General features: G+C 39.5%; 1 protein-coding gene across 1 annotated transcript in view; it reads left to right on the forward strand.

Annotated features, from left to right (window-relative positions):
• Nucleotides 1-14,044, forward strand: part of SPIRE1 (spire type actin nucleation factor 1) — a 173,840-nt gene that overhangs the window by 108,957 nt on the left and 50,839 nt on the right. The window contains exons 6-7 of the mRNA XM_045289059.1: nucleotides 8,860-9,024; nucleotides 12,694-12,780. Of these exons, the coding sequence (XP_045144994.1) occupies nucleotides 8,860-9,024; nucleotides 12,694-12,780 (252 nt within the window). The remainder of the gene's footprint in view (nucleotides 1-8,859; nucleotides 9,025-12,693; nucleotides 12,781-14,044) is intronic.

Here is a 14,044-nt window from a genome sequence, read left to right on the forward strand (position 1 = left end):
TTGATGTATGTATGGATTGTGATAAGAGTTGTATGAGCCCCTAATAAAATGATTTTTAAAATGTACATAACTCTGCTTGCAAAATAAAATAACATCCTTTTAATGAAATGGTCCCCAAAAATCATTTTATTGGGGGCTATCACAATCCATACATCCATCCATTGTGTCAAGCGTATTTGTACATTTGTTGCCATCATCATTTTCAAAACATTTTGTTTCTACTTGGGCCTTTCATATGAGATCCTCCACTCCCCCCTCCCCACCCTCCTTCCCTCGTGAACCTTTTGATAATTTATAATTTTTACCCCATGTTTTACACTGACTGCTATCTTCCTTCACCCACTTTTCTGTTGTCCATCCCCCCTAGGAAGGGGGTATATGTAGATCATTGTGATTGGTTCCCCCTTTCTCTCCCTACCTTCCCCTTACCCTCATGGTATCTCTATTCTCGTTATTGGTCCTGAGGAGTTTATCTGCTCCGGATCCCCTGTAGCAGTGTACATGCTCTGGTCCAGTCTGATTTGTAAGGTAGAATTGAGGTCATGATAGTAGGAGGGAGGAAGTATTACAGAACTAGAGGAAAGTTGTATGTTACATCGGTGCTATACTGCATGCACCCTGACTGGCTTGTGTCTTCATTGTGACTCTTCTGTAAGGGTATGGTCCAATTGTCTGCAGATGGGCTTTGGGTCTCTACTCTGTGCTCCCCCTCATTCACAGTGATAAGATTTTTTGTTCCGGGTCTTTGATCACCACATCAATCTTAAAGCATTCTCCTCCATACCCTACCCCCACGGTTAAATTTAAATCACCTTTAAAATGAGTTATGCATTCACAATCAGTTCTAGTGCTCCCTCCCCACTCCTGCCTTTATTATTTATTCCCAAGATCCCCTTTCCCTCCCTATTGGCCGCTGACCCCCTCACATTCCCTATAACCACTTGTATTGGTTATCATTATGTATTCACCTCTCCTGTGCTTCATAGCTGGGATACCCAACAGAAAACAACAAAAAGCAAATTGCAGTAATGTGGTGAGAATAAGATCATATTAGTATAAGAACAAAAAATACAAACAATGCATAAGAAGGAGAAGAACCTTATCAACATTCAAAAATCCGGAGAAGCAATTTCTGTCATGAAACAACTAAGAGATACTGGCACCCAGTACAAATTCAGGCCATGTCTATAGGGAGGTCAACTGGCCAGGTGTCGCGTTTGATCCAGCATCAACAGGATTACAATTCTCTCTGCCTGATAGTAAGGCTGTTCGGGACTCTTGCCTTTGGCTAGAGCAGATCTGCCAGCGGCTTCGTCTGACTAAACTTGCAGAAGGGCTTCTGTCTCCCACTGTCCTCCATAGTCTTCTACAAATTGGGTGTTTGTACTTTTAGCTACTTTTCTCTTCACCATATTCGCATTTTGTAATTGTCATCTTTAGATCACACAGCTAGTGCCCTTCTTCTGTGTGGACTTAGTTGACTCCTCACTTACATGGCTGCTTGTTTGAATACAAGCCTTTAAGACCCCAGGCACTATTCCAATTGATAGCCGGGCACCATCTACTTTGTTCACCATACTTTGTTTATTATCAGCGCTCTTATTATCTTCAATGAACATGTCATGCAGGTAAGTCTTGAGAAGGGCCATGATTTAAGAACTAACTGTTATTAATTTGGAGCTAAGATTTAGTGTGAGCCCAGAATTCATTCCTGGCTCAATGCTTTTTTCAAATTATTTGCTGTGACTTGAGAGCTAATACATATGTCATACCATATTTGTACATATTTGTACAGTCATGTCAAACATGATTGTACAACTACTTTCCTAATCAGACTCCAAACATACTTTTCGTTCCCTAAAATACATTTTTAAAATCACAAGTTGTTATTGAAGATATTTTTTGAGAATCTTCATCAGTTATATATGCAAAATTATCATGAACTGTGACACTTAACTAATTTTAACATTTTATTAGGAGCTCTTACCAATGTTATTACATATTTCCATTAGATCAAGCATAGTTGTACAACTTCTGCCATCAATATTTTCAAAACATTTTATTTCTTGAATTCCTTGATATCAGCTCCCCATTATCCCTCCCCCCCCACCCTACCACTTCCCTGAGCCTTAATATATATTATTATTTTTGCCATACATTACACCATCCAGTGTATCCATTTACCTAAAATTCTGCTTTTCGTTCCCTTCTAGTGAGGTTATACTGCTCGCCCTTCGTTCCCCCTAATCCCCCCATCTGTCTCATTGCTGTCACCTTGGGATTGCTTATCCTGCCTATCTTATATAGATAGAGAACATCAACATATAAATAGTTCCAGGTCTAACTGCTGACCTTTGTGAATATCCCCCAACCAGTGCAGATGAGGTGCCAAGTGCTGTCCCCAGCCCCCCAACCCCCCACCCCTGATTCAGAAGTCTACTTTCAGGATTCCTCTGGTACTTTGTGGCTTTGTTCCCATTGCTGATCTGTTGTACTCTCCTCTTAGTTTACTCCCTTTGGGGGAGGTCAGGCCTGCTACACTCCCCACTCTGTATCTTCAGTGCTGTCCTCTATAGTACTTTGATCTAGTGAGGAGACATCGTGTCTCAAGCTGGGGCCGGCTCTGCAGTCCTCTCTGTGAACTACTGTTCTGAGCAAGAATGTCAACCTCAGGGCTTGTTCACCAAAATGAGGTCTACTGTCTCTCTCTTTCCCTCTTAGTATGTGTCGTAGCTACATAATCTGGTGTCAACTTGAGACTGTTAAGAGTGAAGGGGTGGAGTTTAGCTTGTCAATCAGGTCGCCGCTTGGTGACAACATTTGGAAGTGTGAAGGAGATAAATAGCGAGACATTCCTGTTGACAAGCCACATGGAGACACACTGATGGAGCCAGAACATTGGAGCTGGAGGAGCCACATGGAGATCCACGCCAGCACTGAGGTCCTTCTACTGCCACTAGATCTACGGACTTTCCACCTACTGGCCTGGGTCCTTCATGCCTTCAGCAGTATTGCATGGCTCTGTGGGTCTAAAGAGCAACTTGTGGACTAGTATTGGACATATAGGGACTTGATCTGGACTGGGCTTTTATATAAAGCTCTTTCTTAAACACATATGAGTATCTCCCTGGATTTGTTTCTCTAGTCTACCCCGACTAACATAGTATGTTCCTATGTGGAGGGATAGACCGGCCACTCTCCCTAGACTTTATCTTCAGTACTGTCCTCTGTATCGCTGTCATCTAGGGAGGGGAACATCATAACTCGAGCTGGGGCCGGCCATACAGTCTTCTCTGTTAATAGGCTGCTCTGTGCAGGTGCTTCATCCACAAGGATTGAGACATAAACAATACCCTCTCCATGGGTGGATTAGTACCCTCCTCCCCCAATGCCATCCTTTTCGTTTCCTCCTTCCTCTGTGGGCCTTAAAGGCATAAGAGAGGAGGAAAAGAAGAAAAAGAAAAAAAAAGAGAGGAGGAAAAGATGTCTTTCAGCCCCATTGCTATCTGTACCTAATTCATTCATTCATTTACTTATTTATTATGATAGCACATGCATCCTTGGGTTTGGTCTGACACCTACCGCGCGCCTGGTCCTTAACCTGGAAACTATGCGATATGTTCATTTTTCTCTATACTCATTGTACTGTTTGTACTTACTTCAGTGGACTCACTTTGTACTTGTCTTTTGTGCTTGACTACCCTCACTAAGCATAATTTCCTCCTGTTCTTTCCATAAGAAGATATGCTTCATGTTTTCATTGCTGCTTTTTTTTTTTTTTCATTGCTGCTTTTAAGGGATGTGTAATACTCCATTGTGTGTATATACTAGAGTTTTTTAATCCATTTGTCTATTGATTGAAATTTAGGTTGTTTCCAATTCTTTGCAATTGTGAACTGTGCCACAGTGAACATTGCAGTGCAGATGTCTGGTCGTGGTCTGTTTATGATTTCTTCTGGGTATATGCCCAGTAGCGGGATTTCTGGGCCATAAAGTAACTCTATTTCCATCTGTTTTACATATCACCAAATTGTTTTCCATAGTGGCTGTACATATATCCAAGACCACCAGCAGTGGATGAGAGTGTCTATGTCACTCCACCCCTCCAACATTTGTTGCTTTGTGATTTTTTGAATTGGGCTGTCTTTGAGGGTGTTAGGTGGTATCTCATAGTTGTTTTAATTTGCCTTTACCAGATGGCTAATGATCAGAACATTTTCTCATATGTTTATTGGCCAATCAGATTTCCTCACTTGTTAATCTTCTGTTCAAGTCTTATGCCCACCTCCTCAGTGGACAATTAATTTTTTACTTATTGTAGGCTTGCAGAGTTTTATAGATTTTAATAATAAGCCCCTTGTCTGATATGTCATTGCTAAATATCTTTTCCCAGTCTGTGGGCTCTCTTTTTAATCTCTTGATGAAATCTTTCGATGTACACAGGTGTTTTATCTTTAGTATGCTTCACTTGTCTATTTTAGCTTCATCTGTGTGTATCTCATTTCCTATTTCTGGTAGCCTATGTATTCCCGGCACCAAAGTTCTTAGGTTTATCCCAGTTTTCTCATTGTTGATCCTAATAGTTTTGGGTTTTGCCTTGAGATCTGTGATCCACCTTGAATTTCTTGTGTGTAGAGTGAGAAAATAATATTGTTTTTTGTTGTTATTGTTTTCTTTTTCTGCAGGTAGATAGCCAGTTCTTCCAGCTCCATTTGTTAAAGAGGACATCCACTTTCCATTTGGTGCTTTGGGGGCCCTTACTGAAGATTAGTTGCCTGTATGCTGCTGATTTTATTCCTGGGGTTTCTGTTCTTTTCCCTTGGTCCAAGTATCTGTCCTTATATACCAGCACCATTCTATTTCGACAACTGTGGCTGGATAATAGGTTTTAAAGTCAAGTAATGCAAGCCCTCCTCCTTTATTCTGTTTCTTGAGGAGTTCTTTGCCAATTTTGGACTTCTTCCCTTTCCATATGAAGTTTGTAATCAGTTTTTCCATTTCTTTGAAAAAAGATGCTGGTATTTTTATTGGGATTATCATTTATGTAGTACCTTGGATAGGATTGACATCTTTACAGTATTGAGTCTTCCAATCCATGATCATGTGATATTCTTCTATTTGTGAAAGTCACTTTTGGTTTCTTGTAATAATGTTCTATAGTTTTCCTCGTACAGATCTTTTGATTTTTTGGTTAGGTATATCCTTAGTCTCAATTTATGCTTGGCTATTGTGAAGGGTTCCACCTTCTTGATCTCCTTTTCTTTGTTGTTATCCAGTATATATGGCAATCCAATTGACTTTTGTTTGTTGATCTTGTTACCTGACACTCTATCAAATTCCTCTATTGCTTCCAGCACGCCTAATGTGGATTTTGGGGATTTTTCAACATATAGAATCATGTCATCTACAAATAATGATAATTTCACTTCTTCTTTCCCCAGATATATTTATGTCCTTCCTTTGCCTTATGTTATTCGCTAGGACCTCCAGAATGATTTTGAATAGAAGTGGATACAAGGGGCAGCCTTGTCTGATTTCCTTTTTCAGGGGGACAGTCTTCCATCTTTTTTCCATTGACTGTAATGATGGCTGTTGGCTTTTCATATATAGCTTGTATTATATTGAGGTAATTTCCTTCCAATCCTATCTTGAGTGTCTTACTTAGGAATGGGTGTTGAATGTTGTCACATGCTTTTTCTGTGTCTTGATATACTCGTGGTTTTTGTCCTTTTTTTTGTCATAGTGATGGATAATGTTACTGGACTTTTGGGTGTTAAACTGTCCCTGAGTCCCTGTGCATTACTTAATTTATGAGAAACTGATTTATATTGCAGTTTGAGCTACATATTAATTTTAATAAGTGAGTTAGGTAATTGTGCCAACCTGGCCGATAATCACATGTGGGGCTAATTGAAAGGCGGAGGGATAAATGGGTGGTGAGCCTCGCCTTTCTACCTCTCGGGTCTCTTGCTTTGTGATGGTCGCACCAGGGTGCAGCTGCCTTAGCAGTTCCCTGCTTCAACTTGCAAGATTGACTTCCTACAAGACATACCCAAGGAGAAGCCACATGGACCTATCCCGATGCAGCCCTGGGTGCTGGAGCAGCCGGGTGGAGACCCCTGCTAGTGCTGAGATGTTTATTCGTTCACTGACTCAGCTTTCCTCCTGCAGTCGGCATCATTGCCTCTGTTTTGTGAGGTGGAGGACTTTGTGGACTGGTGTTGGGTTAATGGGTTAATGTTGGACTTGCGGGCTTGGGCAGCATTGGGTTGTGATGTTTTCGTGATGCACACTTTCTTTACATAAAACTCTTATACACGAGTTGCTGTGGATTTGTTTCTCCAAAGTACCTAGACTAATACATTATTGTACCTTGGGAGTGGGGTACTGAAGAAACAAATCATAAGATAGAGAGTAGATGTTTGTTTGACCTCTCCCTCCTGGAAGTTTTCCTTCTTTGTTTAGCCAGTGGGCAGATAAAGCCACACTATTTACATGGTTGCTTTTCTGGGGAAAATATGTGAAGTTAGGAAAATAGAAAGTTTGTTAGTCCACTTGCTTCAGTCATTAAAATTTTATCTTTAAATGGGTTTAGACCATGTCTGTAAAAAAGCTTTGGAAATATTTGTCCACCCAGTGCTTTGGAGTACTCAGGAACCAGTAGTCTTTGTCAGTAGCTGGAAAAAATCTGCAACCATGAAGAAAACTCCTCTCTGGGACTGAATGTTAAAGGGAGCCTGTGAGCAGGCTGAAATGCTTGGTAGGTGACCACCTGGATCTACTTGTTGAGTGGAAGTGGGAGAAATGCAGCAATAAAGAGACAGGTTGAGTTTGGAGACTGACACCTGTGGACTTGGTTTATAGGGGAAAAAGGAGAAGACGAGAGCGGGTTGACTGGTCCAAGGTTCATGACCTAGCCTAAGGGGGCTAGGCTTGTTGAGTTGGTGAGAGCCCATGGACTAAGGCAAGGCGACCAATGGGCACCCTGTGGAGGCTGAGTGAGGCAGCCCACATTGAGTTGACCAGAACCCGACCAGCTGGAGATTTTTGAGCCTGTGAACTGGTGCATATTGTTGCTGACTTTATGGATGGCCTGTCCGGATTTGACTTTGCTTATGGATGCAGACTTCACAAGGTTCCAACTGGAATGAAGATGCTTCGTGTTGAAAAATATGATTGTTTTCTCTGAGAACTGGGTTGATATAAGTGGGCAGTATATAAATTGGATACCCAAAATTGGGGGAGATAAAGGCATGAAGTGGTTGGCTTACAAACTTTCATAGGTAGGGGGAAAATTCACAGGATTATAGGGTTAAGGTATAGGTGTTACTTAATTGCAATTATGAAGCTAAGAATTATATACAGGTGCCAGGTTGGCAAGGGGTGGATTGAGTTAGTTAATTGTGCCAACCTGGCCGATAATCACATGTGGGGCTAATTGAAAGGCGGAGGGATAAATGGGTGGTGAGCCTCGCCTTTCTACCTCTCGGGTCTCTTGCTTTGTGATGGTCGCACCAGGGTGCAGCTGCCTTAGCAGTTCCCTGCTTCAACTTGCAAGATTGACTTCCTACAAGACATACCCAAGGAGAAGCCACATGGACCTATCCCGATGCAGCCCTGGGTGCTGGAGCAGCCGGGTGGAGACCCCTGCTAGTGCTGAGATGTTTATTCGTTCACTGACTCAGCTTTCCTCCTGCAGTCGGCATCATTGCCTCTTTGTGAGGTGGAGGACTTTGTGGACTGGTGTTGGATTAATGGGTTAATGTTGGACTTGTGGGCTTGGGCAGCATTGGGTTGTGATGTTTTCGTGATGCACACTTTCTTTACGTAAAACTCTCTTATACATGAGTTGCTGTGGATTTGTTTCTCTAAAGTACCTAGACTAATAGAATAGGTAATAACATTTCAGTTAAATAGCACACTGATTTGTTTTACGACAGTAGATAACTCATTATATGGTTAACAAAGTTTATGATAAGTTTCATTATCTCTTAATTCACTATTCTATGAATTTTTTGAAGCCCTGTATTAAAATGTTTTATATTATTATAAATATTTCCATATATAATTTACTTTCAATAATTTTAATAGATAAAACAGATTAAATAACTTGTTCAAAGGTAAGTAGCATCATAAAAATTGGTATGTTTTGAGCTTTTCCTATGTACTGAGCAGTAAATATCAATTTTTGATCTTTTAACAAGTTACAAAGTACCATTTTCTTTTATACATTACGTTAGTGTGTGGTGGTATTAGTTAACTATAGCAACAGAAATACTGTGTAACTGAAAATTCCAAGTGCCCAGTGGAAATAAATAGCGTTTATTTTACTCATTCGTTTGTGGACCAGTTTGGTAGCTCTACCCTACATGTTTCTTGTCCTTTCTGGGAAAAGCATGATAAGATAGGTATGCTTTTTGCACAGTAGTAGCAGAGGCACAAAAGAGCAAGCCCATTTATACACTATTTTAGATGCTTCGGTTGGGCCATACTCACTACTGATTCCATTGGCCAAACAAATTGTATAAGCAAACCCCAGGTCCTGGTGTAGAAAATATGCTTGTCTTCTTTATTGAGCAATACCATGTAGCAGAGAGTAGACAAATGGTGGGGTCAAGTATGGTGCCATTAATGAAATATCCCACCGTGGGAGAACTAGGTTTTAAACTTAGGCCTTTCAGTTTGTAGAGTATGTGGATTCCCAACCGCTCTAGTCAGCTCTTGATATTCTAAAATCCAGTTTTAAATGTTATTTTTATTTGCGTTATTCATAGTTTTCTAATCCAAGCTCTTTGCTTATTCTTTATAACTGTGTTATTTGATTTGCTTATGATATCTCTCCATGCTTGATTCTTTCAGGCTCGATTCTGGGTACAGGTGATGCGAGATTTAAGAAATGGTGTAAAACTTAAGAAGGTCCAAGAGCGACAGTACAATCCTTTGCCTATTGAATATCAGCTCACTCCTTATGAAATGCTAATGGATGACATTCGCTCCAAAAGATACACTTTACGAAAAGTGATGGTAAGTAACAAGGAAAGAATATATATGTTGCTAACAGTCTTACTAGCCTATAATTTTCATATCCCATAATTCAATAGTTCAGTTACATTAAGAAGAATTGTATGTTCACCACCACAATCAATTTCATGTTTTCTTTCTTGTATTGAATGTTGTTAGCTCCTCATTTCCTCCCACACTCCCTGCCATACACACAATAAACCATCAATCCAGTTATTATCTCTGTAGATTTTCCTATTTTGGATTTCATATACAGAAAAAGATACTTTTTTTTAACAGCAACAAAGTAAAACAGAGAAAAACTTCAATGGAAAATAAATCATAAAGTACTAAAAACTACAGTGAATTTAAAATGGGTTAAAGAGTATCCAAGAGGAATTACTGAGAGCCTAGTGGACGGTGAGCAAGATAGTGGGACAGGAGGAAGGTAAAAGGAAATATAGGAAAGAAATAGGAAGCAAAAGCTATTTATAGAAGTATAGCTATAGGCATGTATATATGTACATATATTAATTTATAATGAAAGGGATAGAGGCCAATGTACATATATTTGTATGTTAAGTATTAAGATAGCAGACGACTTTGGGCCTCTACTCAAGGCCTCCTTAAACATAAGAACATTTTGTTCTAATAATCTGCCACTCTTTGATGCTCACCTTCCCGATATAATCACAGAAGACAAAATGAGTGTATAAGAAGATGTGGTGAAGAAAGTGGATGGTGCCCGGCTATCAAAATATATAGCATCTGGGGTCTTACAGGCTTAACGTTAAATGAACAGTCATCTATTAGGGAAGGAAGAAGCCCACATGGAGGAAGCACACCATCCTGTATGATCATGAGGTGTCAACTGGATCAGGTATCAGGTAACAAAAGATCTAAAACAAACAATGTGAATGAGGAGGGTTGGAGTGAAGACTCAAAGCCCATCCGTAGACAATTGGACATTCCCCCACAGAAGGGATACAATGAAGGGACAAGAGCAATTGAATATTGAGAAAACATCCCAGTCCAGATCAAATCCATGTCTAATATTCACCCATGTGTTCAATACCAATCTATAAATTCTTCTTCAGACTTAAAAAACACATCAATGATGCCAAGTACAGGATGATCACAGGACAGTGGACCCAAAGTCTTGTGGATCCAATGACAGTAGAAGCATCTCAGCGCTGGTGTGGGTCTCCATGTGGCTCTGGCTGCATCAGCATATCTCCATCAGGCTCGGTGTCAGTAATGTCTTGCAGGGAGTGAGCATGTGTTCCACCTCCATCGAGCTATTTATCTCCTTAGTGCCTCTAGATGAGGTCATCAAGTTCTGATTTGATTGACAGACTAAACTCCACCCCTTCACTCTTCAGTCTCAAATTGACAACAGATTATGTGACTACCACACAATCATTTATCTCCTCAGCCAGGAGCCAAGTGTATCTCTGGTTCTCATTCTCAGCTGTGTAGACCCTTCGCCTACACTTCCATGGGCCAGGAAGCTAGCCCTCCTATCACTCCGCCCACAATTCCGTAGTCTTGAGTGAATTGAGAAAGTATCCCATGTTTCAGTGCTGCCCCTCTGAGTCTCCATGCTACAGTGTGAGGTATCTGGTCCCAGCAGCCCCCACCATTTCAGACGATGTTTGTGAACATGCCCTCCCAAGATCCTCAAGGTTTTCCTCTTCTGTTCTTCCAATATGGCTCACTCTTCCTTATAGCCAGGGAAATGAACGCTAACCAATCCCCTTTTAGTATTAACAATCAGAACACAATGAGATGGCACCTTATTCCAGCATTAATAGCAAAATTTAAAAACAGAAAACAGCAAATGAGGGTGACAGTGTAGAGACACCATAAACCTCGATTGTAAAATGGTACAAACACTGTTGAAAACAGTATGGTACTTTGAGAATGATGATGGCAAAAAATGTGCAAATGTGCTTGACACAGTGGATGTATATATGGATTGTGATAAGCGTTGTATGAGCCCCCAGTAAAATGATTTTTTTTTAAAGCAAAACAGTATGGTACTTATGTTAAAAGCTTGGAATAGAATGTGACCCAACAATCACTATTTGATGCATATTTAAGAGTAGTAACCACATTTGATTAAATATGTACACATCTGCGTTCATCAAAGTGCTACTCAAAATAGTAAGATGGATACAACCTAAACGTCCATCACTGGAAAAATAAACAACCTACGGTACATTATATAATAACGATAAATAAGCTTGCTTATTGGTTCATGTACATAAGGCATTGTGCCTCATTTATGTTCACCCAGGAGTCATTTATCATTGTTTTAAGATGTGTTCTGTATTTTGATTAACCTAATTCACCGTCCCAGGACAAAATGGTATTTAGGCTGTTAATTTAGAATGGCGAGGACTTCCCGGTGTTGCATCCATATTGGCATGCTGTCACCCTGTGAGCTCTGACCCACATTTGCAGTTGGGACATAGGATCCGGTTTTCGACTAGTCAGGAAACTGAATGTGTGTTCTCTAGGAATGGAACCTACAATGTTGGCCTCAATTAATCGATTTCTTAATCCTGCTATTGTAATGGAAACAAAGTTAAAGTAAAAGCATATGGGAAACAGAAGATAGAGCCTATTTATTGGGAGAAAAAATAGGGGCATCGCATCTCTCATAAAGGTTTAGCATCAAGAATATATAAAGAATGGTTATAATTCAAAAAACAAAGACAAACAGCCCCATCAGAAAATAAGCAAAGTAATTGACTGGACATTTGAACAAATAAGGTATACATAATGATGGACAAGCACATGAAAAGATGTTGTTAGGTGTCTACTCTTGCACCATTCTTAACAATTCTTGTTATGTTTATGCTGAATCATAGCAACCATGTAGGGCAGGGTAGAACTGCTCCTGTGAATTTTCAAGACTATAACTCTGTATGGGAAAAATGGGAAAGCCCCATCTTTCTATTGCACACTATACACAGCAGAACATAATTCAATAATTTCTACACATACAATGCAATGACATTGATTACATTTGAGTTGTGCAACTATTCTCACCCATCCTTGGTAACATAAACTCTGCCCCCGCCTAAAGTATGAGCCCTTTCTAAAGTGTATTTCCTATCTCATCATTCACCTAATTGTTCTTCATCCGATCCCATATTGTTCTTAAAAGTTCACAGCGCTCAAGACAGACATTCTTTACTAGGATAGCTAAGCAATTGTTTGGTTTTAAGAAAACTTCTAGGGATAATTTTTGGTTTAAGATTTGAAGATTCTCTCTCAGAGCAGCAGTTTCAAGGGTTCATCCAGCTTCTGTGATTCCAGAAAATCTAGACTCCACGAGAATCTGAATTCTGATCTACATGTAGGTGAGGTTTTTAAATTATAAAATATTTAGTATTATAAATATTATTTATGCAGTTGGCATTCATAGTTTTAGAAACTTTATGGGAAAAATATTAATCGTATACAGCTTTCCACTTTAGTGAACTTGCACTTATTTCAATTTTACATATTTTTCTTTTAATCATACAGCCATTTGTTCCCCCATTTTATTGATTTAGGATGTGTCTTTAATAGAGTCAACTATAATATAGTAAATTTGCCACACATGCTGAGATAAAAGCTATACCCAGAAACCTAAAATAATAATCTTAAGATCATGTGAACCTACTTTTTGTCTCTTTTCAGGTGAATGGTGATATTCCTCCTCGGTTAACAAAAAGTGCACATGAAATCATCCTGGACTTTATCAGATCAAGGCCACCTCTAAATCCAGTATGTAATTTGCCACTCCTCTTGACTGGGGATTAAATTAGTCAGTTGCCTTTAGGGTTTCATCTCAGGAACTCAGTTCTACCTTATGGCCAGTTCTCCCTTACGCTTTTCTATCAAAATCAAGCACAGGTGTGTAAATCACAATCTTGTGTCACAAACAAATATATGAAAGTATTCACTGTAAGAAATGTCGTAGGATGTTTTTAACTTTAAACAACTTGTTTATGGCACAAAATCAGCCAAATACTTTGTCATAAAGACTAAATTTAATAATGAATAGTTCTCAATTTCCTCAATAGTACTCCTATTTCCCTTGATTTAATTGTCATATTACTACTATTTCACAATAATTCAGCCCTAATGTACATCTACTTTAATAGTAATCGAGTCCTCTGTTAACAGGATTCTTTCTAGTGACCATATGATAAAAATATCTAACCTGGCTTGATTGTTGATTTATGTTTCCTCTGTTCTCTTCCTTCTGGCTTAGGTCAGTGCTCACCAAAGTATCTTAAACCTATGCGTATTAAATGACCAGAAAGGAAGTAGTAGTATTATCTCAGTTTGTGCACATGTAAAGCATGATTAATAATGTCCCCCTTAAAAGGCATTTTATTGTGGTTTGTGTGTAAGTCACGGGGCAAAATAGTTTCTCCTTCAAAATTTTTATCTATTTTGTTTTCTGATCGGAGTTTCAGTCCCCAGCATAGCAGCCTTCTTCCCCTTCCTCTCTAGATTCCTCATTCCATGCTCCCTCCTTCCAGCCCCATTCTGCCTTCGGAACTTTTGTTTTTAAGCAAATGCTACCTTTTTGGTCTTGTATGGTTGATTGTTCTGAGATGCACATTTCTCCTCGGTGTCATTGTTCACTTCATATGCCTGCCTGTTGTTTAGCTGAAGGTGAACTCCAGAAGCGCATTCAGTTTCAGGTTTGAAGGATGTCTTAGGGCCACAGTCTTGAGAGTTCCCAGACCCATAAATCTAATCTTAATGATCCTTTTTAAAAATTCTTTATGGAAGGAGAGAGAAAGGCTACCAAGGAAATTACTTTAAGAAGGCAGGTCATGTAGAGTAGATAAAACATGATGTCAAGTGAATTTAGATTAACACACAACCTTTCCAATTTAGCGGTCACGTCTCTGAGCATGGCCATCAGCCTCTCTGAGCCTTGATTTCCTATAGCGGAAACACCGTAACTTATTCAAAAGTCTGTTTCAAGTTATTCAGAAATTCAAAGACAGTGATTAGTTATCTTAAAACTGAT

This window comes from Echinops telfairi, unplaced genomic scaffold, assembly GCF_000313985.2.
Source record: "Echinops telfairi isolate 266 unplaced genomic scaffold, ASM31398v2 ScPeMD7_24;HRSCAF=84, whole genome shotgun sequence".
Classification (NCBI taxonomy): Eukaryota; Metazoa; Chordata; class Mammalia; order Afrosoricida; family Tenrecidae; genus Echinops; species Echinops telfairi.